Source organism: Toxoplasma gondii, chromosome IX (genome assembly GCF_000006565.2).
Source record: "Toxoplasma gondii ME49 chromosome IX, whole genome shotgun sequence".
Lineage (NCBI taxonomy): Eukaryota > Apicomplexa > Conoidasida > Eucoccidiorida > Sarcocystidae > Toxoplasma > Toxoplasma gondii.
The window spans coordinates 1,963,324-1,982,618 of record NC_031477.1 but is presented as its reverse complement, the minus strand read 5'-3'; the positions used below and the strand labels follow the sequence as shown (position 1 = coordinate 1,982,618).

At 51.2% G+C, this 19,295-nt stretch overlaps 1 protein-coding gene across 1 annotated transcript; it reads right to left on the bottom strand.

Moving 5' to 3' along the window:
* Positions 1 to 5,000: 5,000 nt before the first annotated feature.
* Positions 5,001 to 19,017, bottom strand: TGME49_264840 (ATP-dependent DNA helicase, RecQ family protein). Its single transcript, XM_002368572.2, has 16 exons — positions 17,448 to 19,017; positions 15,798 to 16,601; positions 15,169 to 15,315; positions 14,827 to 14,921; positions 13,942 to 14,141; positions 13,220 to 13,349; positions 12,522 to 12,617; positions 11,872 to 12,010; positions 11,404 to 11,505; positions 10,601 to 10,704; positions 9,939 to 10,065; positions 9,525 to 9,638; positions 8,953 to 9,156; positions 7,705 to 8,565; positions 7,368 to 7,449; positions 5,001 to 6,903 (listed from the first exon to the last, which is right to left on the bottom strand). The coding sequence occupies exons 1-16, from the start codon at positions 18,891 to 18,893 to the stop codon at positions 6,275 to 6,277; spliced, it is 5,280 nt and encodes a 1,759-aa protein (XP_002368613.2). The 5' UTR covers positions 18,894 to 19,017; the 3' UTR covers positions 5,001 to 6,274.
* Positions 19,018 to 19,295: the final 278 nt, after the last annotated feature.

Sequence of the window (19,295 nt, the reverse complement as noted above, 5' to 3'; positions counted from 1 at the left end):
TGGATCGGCCACCAACGATCCCCCCCCACTGCATAAATCCACAGTCATTTACAACTAAAGACATTTCTATGTCTATGTTCAACTCTAACTCTATCTGTTTATACCTGTATGCATAGATAGAATATAGTGTGCATAAAGATGTAAATGCTACATCTCTGTTGTGTTCATAGTTAGGCTAGAATAGCCACCACGAACGCTGAACACGTCAGGAGTGGTGAGGGTTGTATGTGTCTGGCAAACCGTTTGTTGAAATCAGATATTTTGTGCAGAGGACGGGGGCGAAACAACGCAGTTGCGACCCGACGCAGAACGCGAAGAAAAAGGGACAGAAAGTCTAGTAAGGGGAGGGGGGGACAACGAACCTTTTCTTTGTCCAACAGGCTCTCCGTGCACTCGCGCGTCTGTATGTTGTTGCAGGCATATATACTTATAGATAATACATCCATATATAGAAAATAATACCTAATACACACATATACGAAAGATGCACAGATAAAAGTGCTGCACGGACAACATCACTCCCTTCTTGCCCACTGGGAAAGGCCTCTGTTGTTGGGTGAAAGTTTTCAACACCAACGCCGTCCTGGTCATACTGCCAAGTACCTATCTGGTGACACTGCCAATCATTTCAGCATGAAGGTTTCGTGTACGTGAGTCTACGCTGAGACTATCACGTTCGTGACAATGATTTTCCGATACTCGCCCAGTGGTGAATTGCACGTAGGAGCGACTGCTTGCCACTGTAGCATTACCATATGCGTTTAAAAGTCGATCAACACGAGCACCATCATGAAATCTCCGTCACATACTGCGCTCTGTTCTGGAAGTATTCTTTCTGGTTCGCATACCAATGCAAAAACCAGGTGACGTCGATTCAACGGCTACCCTTATGGATATTAGACACCTTCACCACGGAATGAGTCGAACTCCCACCCAACCCAAAATCTCGGAACAAATTCCATTCTCACTAAAGCCGACGTTGGTGCGATTTTCTCAAGAAAAATAAACTGCAACCTCAAAATTCGGTAGAGCCACATCTATGATTATGCGTCCCCCTCTTAATCGTGTCCGGCCGTGACACAAGCTACAGCAACTTCAGTCCCGACCATTCGAACCAGTAATCAGTCTTTTCCATCGACAGCACAACTGTGTCGTCCTTTCCCTGCGATTCCAACACTCTCTGCCGGCGGGTGGTCGAGGATCACCTGGCAGCAGCTGTGTCTCTGACTCTCTACTGCCCGTGTTCGAGAAAATTCTATGAATGATCCTACCGCAGGGACGCTTACTCCCTGTACGGTGGTGCTGAGCACACTGGAGTCTGAATAGTGATTTATCTCGCTGTTCGTGAGAGTTATGAGCGTTTTTTGAGAATGGCGGTGGTAGGTCACGCGGTTCAGAATGGCCGGCAAATAGGAGGCAACGAAGACAGCCCTGAAATGTTGGCTGCTTCTGCTTACCCTGCGTGGGCGAGTATGCGTGTTGTCTATTCACATCAGCTGCAACAACGCCTACTGACAGGACACTATCTCCAGCTGGCTCTATCACGTAGGGTGTTGGATTCACGTTGTGAGCTAGGTTCTGTGTGATTTTGGTTTGTCTCACCAGCGCGCACAGGGGCGTTCTGCACGTGCTTCAAGCAGATTTCGCAAACCACGGTTCTCACTCGCAGGAACCCCATAAAACACACAAGATTTTACGGCATACCTTCGCCGTCAGCTTCGCCAGTTGTTCTGTCATATGGGCCGAACTGCCGGTCCCACGTGACGAAAGAAACGAATCACACACCGAGCCAAAAAAAGCCTCAGTCCGAATCACAAGCATGCATGCATCCACCACGACACCAGCACCCAAAACAAACAGACACAAACACACACATACAAAGCCTGGCTCTCAAGCACAGGCACAAACAAGGGGGAAAGGGCGGGGGCAGACCCTCCCCAGGTTGAGATACCGGCAAGGCCTCGGCGCGTCCTGTCGCCGAAGCCTCACCCGTGCCTCCGCGATGCTCTTCAGCAACTTTGCTGAGGCATCCGGACGCGTGAAGACTCTCAGAGGAGCCGGAGAGAGGCATGCTCCAGGAGCCCTCGTTTTCACTTTCAGGTCCACGCGTGGTGGCCCTCCAGAAATTTTGGGTGGTGCCTGAAAAGGATAGGCAAAAGGTGCCTCCCTTTCCGACACGCGAGACGAGACGGGCAGCCGCATTGTAAAAAAAAGAAAAGGAATCGGCAAGCGCAACAGACAGAGACGGCGGCAGAGGAGGAGGAAAGCGCAGGGATAAAAGAACTGCAGAATGATAAGAACTGGTAGTCGCAGCTCGAGGTGACTCACCATGAACACCACTTCATCGACGTGGGATGAAGGGGTGCCGCGTGCAAAAGCGCACGAGCAACGCAGCTTGCACAGCGATACAGACTAGCTGTCCGCCTCAAATCTCGCACGAGAAAGTGGTTCATCGAGAGATGGTAAAGAAGATCTCCTCGGAGCTCAGTCCGGCCGCCCGGCGCTAGCTGCTTTCAGAATCCCTGGGCACATACCTCCACGGACAACGAACCTCTACCCTGTGGGTGATCACATTGTAAAACATGCGTAGAGTGGCTTGGAGCGGCCCCCGCCGCAATTGTCAGGCCGATTATTCGCGATTTATGAGCTCCTCGATTCTGGGGTAACGATCTGCATCGGCACAGCGACACGGCTGGAGACCAGATAAACCCTGCCTCTATAGTGTTATCGACAGTGTAGTGCGGGTGAACAACAGATGGTCTCTTCATAATCCATCGTCCCCAGTATTAGGGAATGTGCGCCAAAGTCTGCGACTTTTCTTGGACGATCTAAGCTGACCCTGATTACTTTTGTTATATTGAGATGCGGTGGCGCATTGGTTCTTGGTCCACAATGATAGCCATCTTAACTATTATATGTCAGCACGGTCGACGACGGATTCCAACTCGTAGACTATCCTCTGCAGAAATCGGTTGTTATTTTCAGAAACCGGAGAGTCCCGTTTTATAAAGTGTACCAGTGAGTCTGGCATCAGCTTTCTTTTCGATTGGTATAGGCGAAAGTCACTGTTGTAGATTTCAGATCGGCTGGTACAGCACACCTGCTAATCCTAATCAACAGAGCTTACTAACACACACTGATGAGGTGTGGTTGTGTTTCGGTTCCCAAGACTGAGCAGTGGAGTGAATGCTCAGAGAACTGTTCTTCAACTAATAAGAATCCAGATGTAATTCACCAGGCACGCAAGGTCAGTCAGGAAACAGCTGAAGCGAGACTCCATGTTGCATATTACGAAGCGGGCTTCCTAACTCTTCAGAGACCTCCTTTTTTTAGGGAGTACTTACTACGAGCGTGACGCCAATTCACGTGACCCGAGGATCGGTAATTGGAGTTATAGTTACCGATTGGATGTCTGGCTTGTCGTTATATTGATTGTTTTTACTATAGCCGCTGCCTTACTGGGATATGTGCTGCCATAGAAACAAATGAGTTCTGCGGTGTTCCAGTAAATACAGACATCCTTTTTCAGACCACGTTTGGTACTTCGTATCTGATGAACCATTAAAACTGTTCCGTTTGCTACAATTTACCTCGTTTTTGCTACGTTGTTTTGGAGTAGGTTTACGGGTTTGCTACTGCCATTTATATGGTACTGGCAACCCTGAAGGTATAGATGCCCCACGTCAAGTTGTCGTCCATTCTCAGCTATGAATGGTGGATACTAAATGTCTTTTGTTCTCGATTTGATTCATAATTTTTCAAGTGGCATTCGGTGTGATTCACACACGAAAACTCAATACCACTCAAACAACTCGTATCGCCAGACGCAATAGAACTTGGATCCGGTAAGCAACGACATTCATGATCTAAACCAGTAGTCCATTTCGTTGTACGAACTCTCTCAAAAACGCTTCTAGATAATCCCTGCCGATGCATTAACATGTAAAGGGTGGAGGTATTGTGTCAAAGGTAAGGAAGCCGTCATTATTCTCGAAACCCTGTCAACACGACAGAGCTTGAGTCCGAAGAACAACGACCTTCAAGAGCTAAGCAAGCATAACATGTCGCAGCATCTAACCGACAGAGAAAGTTCCTTGATAGACATATGAGAACCCATTTTGTTATGAGACATGGTACTTTGCCTGCCACTCTGTAGGGGCTGGTCAAGACAGAGGGGAACCGTATAAAAGAGAACGTGTGTTTGAGCTCGTTCAGCCATGACGGCGGAAGCAGCTCCTGTAACTCTTCCCATTCGAACCAGTAATCAGTCTTTTCCATCGACAGCACAACTGTGTCGTCCTTCCCCTGCGATTCCAACACTCTCCGCCGGCGGGTGGTCGCGGATCACCTGGTGGCAGCTGTGTCTCTGACGCTGTGTACTGTCTGTATTAGACTCTTGATGGTAAAGCTAATGGTGGTGGGTTGTGTGGTTTAGAGGGGGCGCGGAGGAAATGAGTATGGCCTGTGATGTCGGCACCTGCTGCAAACGTTCCCTGGGAGAAAATGCTTTCTCCTCTCGTGTATTCAATAATTCGGTGGTTGTCGGAGGTGTCTTACCACAGTGGATCTGTGGTTCCACCGAGACACCAATCATTTGAAAACTGTGATTCGAATTCTGTTTGGCGACCGCGAGGCACGACACTTGTCCAGCAGCTGAATGAGATTAAAGGCTGGTACGCATGCGAAATACCCTGCACGTGCTTTAGGCTTTTATGCGCTAATTCTAGGATTGGCTATTGTGCTGTCACGGTATTACTGGCAAACCTTATTTCCCAAATAGGTCTCTCGTAGGTGTCTGCGTTGGGCGATTTGCCATTCACTACGCAATAGATTGATAGTGTTGAATCCAGAACCTGCTGATTGGCTACGTGGAGACTTGGATATTCTAGGCGTTAATAGTATCCTTAGGTTTATTAACTTGCTTGGGACATGATCCGGCGCGAGATCTCATGCAGGATCATGTCCTGCGTTGTCGTTTTCCTTACCAGGCACTACAGATACCGCGAAGCTCCTTTAATTTGCATGGACAGAGAACGTTCATACATAGATGTTACTTTCATCCTTGACAAATGTGACACAGACCCACTTTTGAATGTTCATTATATTCTTACCAAGCGGAAAACTGTGGCTGCAAGTTTACTGAGCAACCACGAGCAAAGGTGACAAAAGCAGAGTCTGCAGGAGCTCGATACAAACGCAGTACACGTGACAATGTAGCCAACACTACACACGACAACTGAACGACTGAACCCGCAGGGAGGTGAAAGCGACATTCTCAGCGCCAACGAAGTGCCAGTTCGCCCCTGTCGCCGAAGCGTTCTCTGCATGAAAGAGACCCATTCCACCTGCGACAGTGCCAGTGCTGAGCCAATAAATTCACTTTTAAATTTTGAGAGAAACCAAAGGATTGAGAAATCTATACCTCCACTGTAGACGGAGTTCGCTTCCTCTAAGCCTGATCTTGATAAATTGAAGAAACACATAACGCAAGGGCACTTCTGCAGCTCTCTCTGTCTCGGGGTTATTTCATCGGATTTGCTGCGTTGCGAAGGCATGCGCAGATGAGTAAAAGCGATAGAAGAAAAGACGAGAAACAATGCATGATCCCCGACCTTGGTTCAGAATTCGACCGATTCGGAAGAACTCGGTAAAACCCTTTCTTTGACTATGTGCAAGTTGTCTACGGTAAAAACGTTTGCGCCATAGCGTGATCTAGAATGATGTCCGTTTCCAGTTAGAAACTACGCCTGTCAAATGCAATTGAAAAAAATCGTCCTCCCTTTTCTTCTCATGAAAGTATCCATTGAATCGAAAGGATGTATCCTGCTGGCACCCAAACGATGGGACACAGCCTCCTGTTTTTTTCCGATTACGTACACGGCGATGGACGCTCTTCCGGTAGAGCGCGTTGCCTCGGGGCGAACGCGTGGATACGCGAACTACCGATACAGCGTTTGCCTCATTGTCGAAACGCGATCCTGGACGATCGGGCAGTTTTGCATGTCACCATTCCTGTCCGACCCAATACCAAGCGAGACCATCTTCCTTTCACTTTCTTCACTAGCCATGTTTCACAGCAGCACAGAGACCCTATCCGTCTTCACATGCAGCGCCGTCGAGAGCCTCGACGGGGACTCTCTTCACCCTTTGTTAATAGGTTGTATCCTAGCATTCACAAGGGTACTACGCGAGTTGATCGGAAGTCTTCACAGTTGCCTGACCCAAAAACATTCTATACCGTAGAGCACGGATCACAAGGCCCTTTGTAAGAACCTCAGGTTCTCTGTCCCTGGACATACGCGAATTCGTCGATTTCTTCGACACTGACATGGCTCGCTGATCGCGAAACGTAGACACTCTCCGGTGTCTCTGTGTTCGTCGCGTACGTCCATGCGGGGTTATGCGGGAGAGGATTATTGAAGATCGAAGTGACTCCTCTAAGCTTGTGGTCTCGGTTTGACTCTGCGAAATAACGGGAAGCGGCACCTCGACCGTTCTCGCCGAGATGGCATCCCGTGACGCCCGTCTCCAGTTGGCCGCTTCTCGCCGGGTGTCTGTCTCTGCCTTCGCTAGCACTAGCAGCAGAAGGCAAAGAAACGTGGATAGTCCGAGGAGGGCTCTTCGAGCTCCAAACGCCCGACGCGTCTTCTCCACCACGCATCGGAGGAGCGGACGAATCTTTTGCGTGCATGCTCAAGGCTCTGTCGCCAAGCCTCTGCGCTAGACTCCTCGGGCGTATCCACTCTGAATCTAGCCAAACGCTCCCTTCCCCAGAAGAGGCACAGCCTCCCCCGACCTGAATGTAGCTTTCGCGGGAAGCTTCCGTCAGCTGCTTCATGCGATTTACGAAATAGCTGCCGCCAGTTGCAGACCCCGGTCCGAGCCCTGAAGCCGCGACCTTGCCTAAGGAGGCGCATTCCACAGGGGTCACGGCAAAAACTCGTCTTTCGACTCTTCGACACACTCCCTTTTTTCGTCAGGTTTATGATCGCAAAGTAGCAGAAGCCGACAGAAACAGAACAAACAACTTCCCTGGGTCACAGGGAATGCGGCCCTTACAACGAAAGAAGGAGACACTCTATTCTCCCAACGGTTCGAAATGCAGAGACATCACATTTGTGTCTAGGTCGATTGGAAGCGTCACGATATCAAACATCCTGAATCGCAGGACAAGTATAGCGCATCTGTTGCCGACGCGCGTACACGCTCATGTACCTCAGGAAATGAAAGCTCTCCCCGATCTGTGCGTTGTGGTCCGGAGCACCTATAGTGGTGTGTTTCGCTCATGCAGAAGCGCCGGTTGCCATGAAGGTCCCGATTTACGGATACCATTCAGAAAGGCTCGTTTCAAACTTGCGTTCGCCTACCTGAAGAAACGCAGCTCCCGAGATGGTGCTCCGCGACATACTGGCGAATCGCATCTGTGAAGACAGAGCTATATTTGTTCAGCTGCGAAACAGACAGCCAAGACAGCAAGACTCGGCTAGACCAGGAAATCAGCAGAGAACGACGACAAACTTCGAAGCAAAGTGGAAAGCAGGCAGCCTCCATCTCGACCCGCGTATAGACTGAGAGTCCTCTACTTCGCGAGTTGAAGCCCCAGCATGCGTCACATTCTCCTACTTTAAACCAAAAAAAACGTTGTCGCGCCTCCCTGGGCTATTGGAGAGGCGGCGCTCCGCATGTACGTCGTTCTGTGCTCACCTTGTATTGGCTTTTGAAGTCTGGCAACTCGAGAGCTTCGAGAGCTTCGCGCGAAGTCGGGAGATGTGCGACCATTTGCTCGAGCCCTTGCAGACTGACAATCGACGAAGAGTTCTTGATGCCATACACCTTGGCAGATTCTTTCCGAAGTACCTGGAGCTTCCCCTTCAACTCATGTCTATGAGCCTCCGACAGACACATGCGGTGCTGTGCAACCTCTCCTTCTCTCTTTCTGTTCTTCTCTTCTTTCTTTTCTCGCTCGTCTCTCTCGCCCTGCCTTCGACTTTCTCCGTGGGCGTCTTCTCGCCGTCCGCCGCCCCAGCGCCCAGCTTCCGTTTCTCCCTCAAACTCACACGACTCCGAAGCAAGAGATGAAGCAACAGGTCTTCCCCTCTCATGCCTTTGAGGCTCTCTACTTGCAGCGCTGAAAGCGGATCGCGATTCGACGCCTGAAGACTTGTGGCTTCCCCCACTCAACGCATGCAAATCAGATGTCTCCTCGACTTCTCCGCCTCCCGCCGTGCGCATCGAGGAAGGAGGCGAGCGGGAAGCCAAAAGCGCAGGTGACGCTGAGGAGTCGCCAAAGAGTCTCCTGTCTCCTTGCGGAGCTTGTCTCCGCTTCTTCGCTAGCTGCAAACCATCCCCATCGCCGAGACTGCGCTTGCTCCCGTTGGTGACAAAGCGAGGGGAAGGCATTCGCTTTTCCTCTCTTGCATTTTCTGGACCTGCCAGAGGAAGAGTCAAGGCAGAGACGCAACTCGAAGCTTGGCCTGCCTGTCGACCCAAGTCGATGTATGCGGTGAAGCCTGAGAAACCTGAAGAGCCTCCTGACCCCGTTGTCACACAGCGCTCGTGCAGGACCTGCAAAACCGGCGCATGCGCGGAAATGCCCGACAGACAAGGGAGCACCAAAATTGAAGAAGAAGGCCGACCACAAAAACACAGTTGCAGATACCTACAGATAAAAACCTTGATTCATATGCATGCGGAGACGCGGTTTACATATATGTGTACCTGCATGGCAGCATAGAGAAATCGGCACAAAGAAGAATATGTGTTTACATTTAAGTATACCTATATATATATGTATATGTATGTATATATGCATACAGCTATAGGTGTATATGGATACAGCATCTGCCATGCGTGCGTATCGACATATGGGTTCAAATGCACTTGGAAGTATTTGGAAGGGTGCGACACAGGGAGACCCAGAGGCGCCGCCATAACGCGCAACTTGTTGCGTACCTGGTGAATGATGAGGCGTTTCAAGAGGCAAAATGTTGTCTCGGCGCTCCACTTTTTCTTCGCTAAAAAGCCGAAGTGAGGCAGCCGCTCGACGTCCGCCCCTCGGCGCGTATTTCGCTTCCCGAGGAGAAGGTCGCGGAGCGAAGAAAGGGTGAGGGGGAAGGAAGGATAATCAGCCTTGCATCGCCGAACGAATTCGAGAATCTGATGCACGCAAGACAAGACAAACAAACGGCATACAGCATGGGGACGGCATCTGCCTGTGGAATTTGCCAAACGGCGAATACGACGAAACAGAGATACGCCGAAAAAGAGACGATGACCCAGACGAATGCCCGCCGCCTGGGAGCTCGCCATCGGGCGGCCTACACGAAACGTCCTTCAGTCATGGGATTCGGCCTCTGCGGCGAGCGCGTGTCTCCGTCTTTACAACAAAGTGAGTAAATGCCTCCTTCTCCTTTCCTGCTGCAGCTTCTTGTCGCACGCTTATGAGCGTTTTTCCTTGTTGCATGGGGAAGAACCAGGCGCTGCTCTGAGTTTTTTGGTTCGTGAGCCGCCCTCACGGCTCTCACCTGAGAGACTTCCTCGGCGCATCTGAGGACTCTGGGCGGCCCGGCTCGTGTCGCTCGTCGGCGACAGTTGTCGCATGCGACTGTGCATGCACCGCGAAAATCTTCGCCGAAATGCTGAAAAAACACCAGGGAGAAGCGCCAACGATTCTGCGAAGAACGGAGACATCTGCACGTCACGCTGAAGGAAGAAAAAGCAGAGTCTCTGTGATGCACTGCAGACACAGAGGCGCCTGCTACCTGCTCTCAGACGATTCGAGTTCTAAGGGCGTCCAGCAAGTCTATCTTTGTTCTGCCTCGAACGCTAAAGAGTCTCCGGCTCTCGACACAGACGCGGGCAGCAAGACGTTCTGAAGCATGTTCACTCGAAGACCTCGCAGTACGTCTATATGTCTGTGCTAGGTCTTCTGCCCTTACCCTGAGAATAAACCGCCTTCTGCACTCTTCCTCTTCTTCGCAGTAGGCCAGCATGCGCAGGAGATTTTCCTCGTTGCGCGAGGCCTGGCCGTCGGCTTGGCGTCTCGCACCCGAAGCGCCTGCCTCGCTGGCGAAACAGAGTCAGGAATTCGTTGATAAAAACATACTCGCAATTCACAGAAACTAGATCCCGACGACTGCAACCTCGCAGACCTCTTCAAATCGGTCGAAAGAACAATTCGACAGACCTACACATCGAGACATGGTCACCTACATTTGGACCTATTTGGACCGAATAGAAACCGAATCACTATCTCTACGTGCCTAAGTGTCTCCCATTAACATATATATATATATATGTATTATATGTATATGTGCACATATGTATATATATATATATATATTTATATGTATATATATATATATATATGTACATATATGTATATATACATACACACATATGTAGATGCATATTGGTATACAGATGATTGCTGATACTGCTTTTCGTGTTCCCCGCTGAAAGTAAAGGAGACTGTAGACATATCGAAGAGACGCAAGCAGAACAGACGCGACGTCAGTCTATCGACAGGAGGCAGCCTGCCGCCTCCACGCTTGGCTGCTGGGAAGCTGCGGGAGAAGCTATGCAAGTTCGATTCACTCACTTGCTGTTCAGTTGAATCAGGTGAGACTGACGCTGTTTGTCGTGGTAGTTGTAAAACAGAATGCAGGAAGCTTCTTCCCCGTTTCGCCCTGCACGGCCGGACTCCTGCGCGGAAAGTGCAGAAACGAACGCGGAAAGTCTTCGGACCGAGAAGACAGTGTCTCGCGGACGCGGAGACAGCCACAGCGAGTGCAGATGTTTAAGCAGGTGAAACCGCGTGGAAAGAAACGGTCCTTTGCTTCCAGAGAAAGACATCTTGTGAGTGGAAGATGTCTTCAAACCAGAGAGAGTTCAGGACTCGAACTGCAAGAAACGCAAACGGCGAGGACCGCAGCAAAGACCAAGCGCCGTTCGCTTAGTTCACTAACGTGTAAACGTAGCGAAACCTCGATGTGCAGGAGCAGACCTCTCAACGGGCGGAGATTGGAATCGCAGACGAAGGAAAAACAAGAGGGACAAGGAAAGATTATATATATATATATATATACAGAGAGAAAGAGGCTTGAAGCGCCGTGGTGTGCGGACGTAAAGAGCTGCAGAGACAAAACCGCAGCATGCATGTCAGATTGAACCACGAATGTTTCGATGCAGAAAAGATGCGTGTGTGAAAAACCGTGGATGCATGTCTACAGGCACCTACACAACACCTACATGCACATACAGGATATCCACAAAAATACACAAAAACGCTACTGCCTTACATACATGCATATATGTAAATATATATATATATATATACTCATGTATATGAATATACATGAGTATATATATGCTTTGGTGTTAAAGGTGAGTGGTAAGACTTACCTGATAGAAGTTTTCGAGGCATTTAGGCATGGCGCAGTGAATGACGAATCTCACGTCTCGCTTGTTGATGCCCATGCCGAAGGCCAGGGTCGCGACGATCACCTGGTCGTGCATGCATACACTTCCGAAATGTTTTCAAATCAAGAAATAACAGAGAAGAGAGATGGAAACGCATTCGGCCGCCCACTATCCGACTGAGTAGACTCGGAAAGCTGGACGCAGCGATCCAGAAACACTGCGACGCCCATGTAGAGAGAAAACGCACACACAACGTTTTCTAACGATGCGGAGACAGGGGACGCGAAAAGCTCGTGGGCAGACCTCTACATGATATACACGGACATATATATATATATATATATATATATGTTAAAAGGGACAAGTGCGTTGTGCACATTAGCGATACGTTTGGAGCAGTCTATGGATCTCCGGAGGGAAACGCATGCGCTTGATGGTGAGTCTGTGTACCTTTATGTCGTCGTTCATCCAGTCTCTCTGGATTTCTTCGCGTTTCTCAGCATCGAGTTGGGCGTGGTAGAAGCCGGCAGAAATTCCTGCATGCCGCTGAAGGCCTTCGGCGACGCGCTCGCACTCGCGGCGGCTCAAACTGAGAAAACAAAGAAGCAATGGTATTTGCAAACGGCGTCGCCATCCAGAAATGCAGTCGAGTGAATCCGGGGCTGTCCACATATACACACACATATATATATATATATATATATATATATATATTTCATATATATACATATACGTATATTTTTATACGTTTCTACGTATGTTATTCATGTTGACGGATCACTATCGACGTATACCCGGAGGCGCAGAGGTGTAGACGCGGAACTCCAGAAAGACTGCGTGCAAGCACAATAGACGCAAGTATACATAAATGTGAGAACTGACATACATAACGGAAGGCTTTGTTCCATTTCAGTGCGTATATTTATATATATATATATATATATATATGAGCGTGTAATAGGGTGAATTGATTTTATATATATACATGTATATATATATATATATATATATAGATATATATTTGTTTTTGGGTATGTCGTAGGGGGCATGCGTATGTCATACTGGGCGTTGTATGCGTGTGACGAAAAGCCGTGGCTTACCAGTAGACGATTCCTGAGAGACCATGGAATTCGGTTTTGATAGTTGCGGCAATATCTTCGACGATGCGTCTCGGCACCTTGGGGCGGACCTCGTACCTGCGTGTAGATTCAACCGAAATGCTGGAAACGACGAGACGGTTGGAACCGCAAACAGAGCGGAGACGCTCTCAGTCAACTCTAAACAGGTCCCCGAAAACAAGCATTGTCTGCCGACCCTCGACCTGGATTTGCGACATGTTGTCAAAACGAATGGCGCTTGCGATTTCTCTACTCCAACATAGTGCGAGATACGCGTCGTCCGATTATCTGCATGTATATATATATATATATATATATATATATATCTGTATGGGGTAGGCGTATTTGTAGATGCGCATATGTGAATGGTCTCTCCATATCTCAATCTAGGTACGGATCCATGTAGAGATCTTCGAACGGGTCTACGACCTTCAAACAAAAACTGGTTTTGAGACCACTGGGTGGAAAAGAGTTCAGAGGAAACTACGAGAGCCATCCTGGTACGCATACACACAGACACACGAAGAGCGAAGAAGTGAACATGTTTGTTAAAAAGGAAAAAGGCGCGACGTGGATTCGTTTTCAACCGTCTTCGCAGAAGACGCGAAGATGCACGGCCAGAAGCCTTTCTTCGTTTCCTCTTTGAAGGAAAACGGAGAAGGCGAAAAACGAGACATTACCTCAGGTTAGGTCTGTCGAAGGATCCTTGAAAGACGACAGGTTCCCTCATTCTCAGCTGCGTGACGACATCTTGCAGCACAGCCTTCGTAGCCGTTGCTGTCAAAGCCACCAACGGAACGTTTGGATACTCTGAAGACACGACCGCGGAGAGAGGAGACGCGCGAGATGAGAAGAGGCAGAGAGAAAGAGAGAAAGAGAGAAAGAAGACAGCTGATCTCAGCACCGAAGCGGTGGGAGGTTCCAGGATGCCACCATGAAGGCAAACCAGTTGCGTCGAATTCACAGCCGTACGAATGTTTCGATACGAATCTTGAGAAAAACAGAGAACGCGAGCAGAGCGAAAAACGGTATTAAGAACGCGTCTGTTCAACTGACAGGATATTCCATCAGAAATGGAGGCCGTGACAGCCGAAACGCTGAAGTCCATCGCATCCAACACTGTCCACTCCGCTGTATGCCTCTCCCAGGTTTCAGATTCTTCCCGTTTCCTCTCCTCGGCTGTCTTCTTGGCCCGCCAACGTAGGAATTGTCTCTCCGCCTGCGTCTGTTCCTTCTTTTCTCCCCTCTGCCATGCCCTCACGTCATCCCAGCCTTGCGTCTCCCTCGCCCCTCGCTTCGCCTTCTCCGCAGACTCGCTGCATGCAGCAGACTTCCACAGTGCACCTTGCAGAGGAAGTCGAAGCACCCGCAGCGAGCGCCTCCAGAAACGAGTTCAGCTAACCTTCTCGGAGACTCTGAAGCTGGCGATAGTCTGGACGGAAGTCGTTGCCCCACTGGCTCACGCAGTGGGCCTCATCGATTGCAAAGCGATCAAGGCAGCCTTCGCGATTCAACTCATGGAGACACGAGCGCAGCAAGGAACTGCCTTTCAGCTTCTCAGGAGTGACCAAAAGGAGATGGATCTCTCCGGTGCCTCGGCGCCTGAAACGCCAGACCGAAAACGACAGAGCGAGGCAGCGAGCGTCTGGCAAAAAAAGGGGGAAGACGGGGAAACACGGTTCAAAGCTCCTTACGGCGTATACACGAGGGTCCGAAGGACCCTTCGGCAAAAGACAGCGCTGGGTAGATATATATTTATATATCTATATATATCTATATCTATATATATTTGTATATCAATAAATAAATATATATATATATATATATGTATATATTGATCTGTCTCTAGGTCATCCACAGATACAAGAAAACGTGACTTCCAGGTTCTACATCTGTCGATGTCTTCACATGCGAGCGGCCGCATGTAGGTGTCCAGCACTGTGTGCATGCATGCGCGGATATATGCGCAAATGTGGTGCATGCATGCGCGGATATATGCGCAAATTTGGCGCGTGCATGCGCGGTTGACAGGGGGGATTTGGCTGCTGCGCATGCGCATGGGCCAGCGCAAGAACTGGAGAGAAGGTGAGACACAGTCGAAGCGCCGAGGCGTCTAGGAGGGTGCACGGCAGAGCGCAGGACGGAGGAAAGGAAAACGAGGAAGACGACAGTTTTGAATTTGTTTCTGTCGGCTGCGTTTACATTGGCGGTTTCACACAGAACCACGGGGAACAGAAAGCGACAAGCCATCGCAAGAGCTGCGTTTTCAGACTCGCGGTCGCCTCACAGTTCGTCGTAGACTGCCTTCTGCTCTTCCCACGGTTGATTGGCAGCGAAGGCCCGACACCCGACATTCAGCAGCTGCATCTGTTCCAGCTGGTCCTGGAAAAAACAGAGGAATTCAGAAAACCACACATTCAAAGAGAAAGACAAAAGACGCAAGTGGAGCGGACTGAGTGTGTGTGTGTGTACGGCCAAGAGTTGTCTTTCCTGTGGCGTCCTGACAGACGCTCGATTTCGGAGAACGAGGGACCCTTCACGGTCTGTCTTTGCCTCTCAACGAGCTTCTCTCTTCCGCTTTTGGCACATCTCTCTGTCTCGGCTTTTCCCTTGGTTTCTGCCTTCCTACTGTGATGAGAGAGACGAGCGGCATGACGACGACGGTGACGCCTCCGGAGACGATCGCAGGCAGCTGAAAGCAGAGCGACTTTCCGCCCCCCGTGGGCATCATGACAAATACGTCGCGTTGGCTTAGCACGGCATTGATGATCGCTCTCTAGAGAGAAGGAAAAACAGGGAACGGAGAAACAGAAAGAACTCAAAAACAAGTTCAGCTGCGCCGGAGTAGGGCAAGACAGGGTCCAGGCACTGCCTACTGCAGCGGTGCACGTTCCAAATTTTGATCTGTAGAAAACCACCCTGCAGAGGGCCTCGTCAATGCCTCACTTTGAAGCGCCTTTTTACCACCCTTTCACTATCTCTTCGCTTCGCCCTATGCAACCAAGACACCGGTCCGATCTTCGATTCAACATTCATAGTGCCCTATCCATCTCTTCGGTGGTTGCCTCTCTTAAAGCCGCTCTCTGGTTTCTCTCCTCATCCACTTCTCTCCACGATCTTGATGCACCTTCCCGACGCCGCTACGCTCTTGGGCGTCTGCGTCCTCGGTCGTTCTCCTCGAGATCTTTTCTTCCTCTTTCCTCTTTCCTCGCTTCCGCCGCCCCCGCCTCCACTCTTCTTCTTCGCTTCCGCGCTCACCTGCATGGGTCTGAAGGCTCGGTTTCCGAAGACTTTTTCATTACACGCGCGAACTGCCTCATCCCACTCGAAGCCGCGTTCCGCTTCCCAGTTTCTGCTCACTGTGTTGACCCTCACACTGCCTGAGGCCCAGGCGTCGTAGTCCTCCGGGCCTACTCTGGAGTTGTGTTTGAAGCTCGCAGAGCCGACAGCGCTCGACGCCGAATCAGGAAACGCGACGGAAGGCGAGGAGGAAGACGCGAAGGACCCTGCATGCAGCTGGCCTTCTCTCGCCCACCTGCTGGCGCCCGAGTCGTCTTTCTCGGCAAACAAATCCACTTCTTCTGCGAGCCGAGACTCTGGGGCGGCCCCAGCCTCGCCTGCATGCAGCCCCACAAGGAGGCGCTTCTCTCGCGGTTCCTGCGCAGCTCCGAGATTTTCGCGAGGCCTCGACGAGACCGCAGACGGGTGAGAGGGCTGTGGCGCTTGGGCGGTCGCTGCGTCTAGGTCGCGCGCCTCTTCTTCATGCTTCCGGGCTCTTTCCAGTCGCAAGGCCTCCTCTCGCTGTCGCTCCAGAGCTTCCATGCGCGCTCGCTTTCGCTGCTCCGCCTTCGAGCGAGCCTGCTGCAGCAGCTCCTGCAGGACGTCTCTAGTTTCCAGTTTTGCTTCTCCACCTTCGGCGTCTTCACCCGCTGCAGCGAGACGGCCAGGCGACGCACTCCCCGCGGCGTTGAGCGGCCGCGAGCGCAGCCGAGGCGAGACCCCCACAGGAGGAGCCGCGGGCAGGCGGCCGCTCAAGCAGTCCCGGTAGAGGCGGGCGAAGGCCTGCAGATGCCGAAAAACACGAAGGAGAAAAGATGCAGAGGGGAGAAGGAAACGAGCACTCGAGAGGAAGCCGGGGGCCACAGAGAGGAGGACAGACGGAGCAGAAGACTTGAGAGTGGAAATACGAACGTGAGGGCGAAGGAAGAGAAGCGGGAACAAAAAACAAGGGGAAAGCTAGGAGAGAGGAGAACCTGATGGCAACCATGTCAAAAAGGAAAGTCGTAAGAAAGGGAAACTCGTAAGAAAAGAGAGGCATCCAACGAGAGCCAAAGAACCACAAAACAGGCGTGGACAAAGGGGGAAGACACTTGGCTAGCAGAGGGAGGAACGTCAGCAGATGAGGAGCCGAGCGTCAACGAGGACCCCAGCAGGCACCTCAGAGGACAGGGACGCCAAACGACTTGAATGGGAAGACTACGCAGGGGAGAGGCAGAGCGTCCATACACACTTGCAGCGACACAACAAGAGCACTGTGGAAAACCGCAGAAAAGACGACAAGCGGCATCGCGAGGCGAAGGCAAGAACGTTGAAGAAACAACGAGACTTCACGGCGTGCAGCGCCTGGGTCTCGGAGTGGAATACTCTTCTTTCTGCTTGCCAACGCCGTTCCCGACGGTACAGCGTTCAAAATGTTTTCACTTCCCTCACTCGCGTTTTCCTCTCCTCACCCTTATCTCGAGCGTTGTCCGCTCTCACTGACCATCAAATCCCCCATTATTTAACCTCTTTGTTTCGCACATCACAGACCTCGAGTCACTACCAAGCATTTGGTTTTTCGAGATAGTATTCGGCCTCTTCTTGTCTTTCGTTCGCGTGTCTGTGGGCGCTGCTTCGGCGAGGCCTCACCTCCACAGTCAGAGGCGCCATCACCGGCTTCCTCGCGTCGTCGTGTGTATCTCCGCGTGATGTCTTCTGCGCCTTCGCTCTCGCCGCCTGCAGCCTCCGGTCGCGCGCCTCCTCTGCGCGCGCCCGAGCGAGGCCCGCAGGTCCTAAGAGACCTCCCAAGAGAGACGCAGGCAAGGCTCGATATCTCGAGAGAGACGCACTCTCCGAGGCCGCCCACGAAGACGGAGGACCGGCCGAAGCAGACGGCGCCAAGCAAGGCATGAACGAACTGGACATATGAGGAGAGGAGCAAGGCGTCCGAGACGACGAGGAAGAAGACGACAAAGAAGCCAAGAGGGAAGAGGAAGCAGAAGACGAGAAGAGAGAAGCGAGTTGCGACTTGAGATTGCAGCGGAGTCCTGAAGGAAGGACTTCGATGTCCCTGGACGGACCCCGGGCCTTCCAGGCACCTCCTGTCTCAGGGGGAACCGTGCCAGAGGAAAACGACGGGGGAGAGGAAGAGAAGGCAGACACAGACGATGAAAGAGTAGAGTCCGACGAAGAACATCGATGTGCGTCACAGAAGGAGAATCTGTTCGGATCGACCTCCGTATCTTGCTTCCAACTTGTCGCTCCTGTCCTCCCTTTGTCTTGGGAGGCTGAAGACTTTGCCTGCTGGACCGACCCACCCGCCTTGCGACGGGCCTCCCCACTGAGTATCCGTTGTCGCCGCTGAGAAGATCCCCCAGTCTCCTCCTCTCGTCTCTCTTTTTGCCCATTTCTGCCCTGGTGACTCTGCGGCCCGCGAGCTCGCGGCTGCCGCGTCGGAGCCTCGGCCTTCCACCCCACATGACCCTCTGTCTCCTTCTTCGCTCGCCCTCGTATCCCTGGCGGCGGCTGCGAGGTCGGAGACGCCGCGGCCGATTCTGACTCGCCGTAGGCACTCCCCGCCAGCTCTTCTCGGTTGCGTTTCACACGGCGCCTGCTCTTTGCCTTGCCCTCTCCACGGGAAGAGCTTGCTTCGTCGCGGCCTCTCTTTCGAGTCCCGGAGGCCCCAGGGCGGCTTGTCTCCGGCGGGGCACTGCCGACCGCGGCTGAGACTCCAGCTAGTTGGGCGCCAGGCGGAAGCGACTGGCCGGAAGCCAGGCCGCCGGCCGCGGGAGCTTGCGGATCAACGAGCAGGCAAGTGGAGTGACGAGGAGGACGAGACTTCGACGGCGACGCAGAGGACGCGAAAGCAGCCGGACGGAAGGACGAGGCGACTGCGGGCGAAGATGCGGCAGAAGAAGCCGGCAAAGAAGCAGTCGAAGCAGGAAGACACCCTGAGAGGTGAGAGGATCCTGACAAAGCGGCAAGTGAAGAGACGGAAATGACTCGAGGGGGCTGATCGGAGAGAAGAGGAGATGACACAGGCTCGCGAAGCCTCGAAAACTGCTGCTGCTGTAGCATTCTCTTAACCTGGTACATTGACGTTAACAGCTCTCCAGACGCGCCAGCTTCAAGAAGCGTTCATGTCAAAACAGACGTCGTCCATAGTGGAAAGCTGAGAACGCGCGTCTTCCACTTTTACGGGAACAGCGCCTCTTACGAGACACAACGGAAGGAGAGACGAGAGAGAGACCGAGGCAGGCTCGTCGAAGATTCAAATAGACGACTCTCCCTTGACACTCTCTCAGCATCACTCTTTATACAAACATATAAATACATAAATAAGCCTATATATATATATATATATATAAATGTATATAAATGTATATATATGTATGTATATATATGTATATATATGTATATATATATATATATATATATAAATGTATATATATGTATGTATATATATGTATATATATGTATGTATATATATGTATATAT

Coding starts and splice junctions, on each gene's coding strand:
- TGME49_264840 (XM_002368572.2), bottom strand. CDS start 18,893: ATGTACCAGGTTAAGAGAATGCTACAGCAGCAGCAGTTTTCGAGGCTT. Junction 12,618..13,219: donor TTCGACAGACCTAACCTGAG/GTAATGTCTCGT, acceptor ATCTACACGCAG/GTACGAGGTCCGCCCCAAGG. Junction 9,639..9,938: donor GAAGGCGGTTTATTCTCAGG/GTAAGGGCAGAA, acceptor GTGTTTTTTCAG/CATTTCGGCGAAGATTTTCG.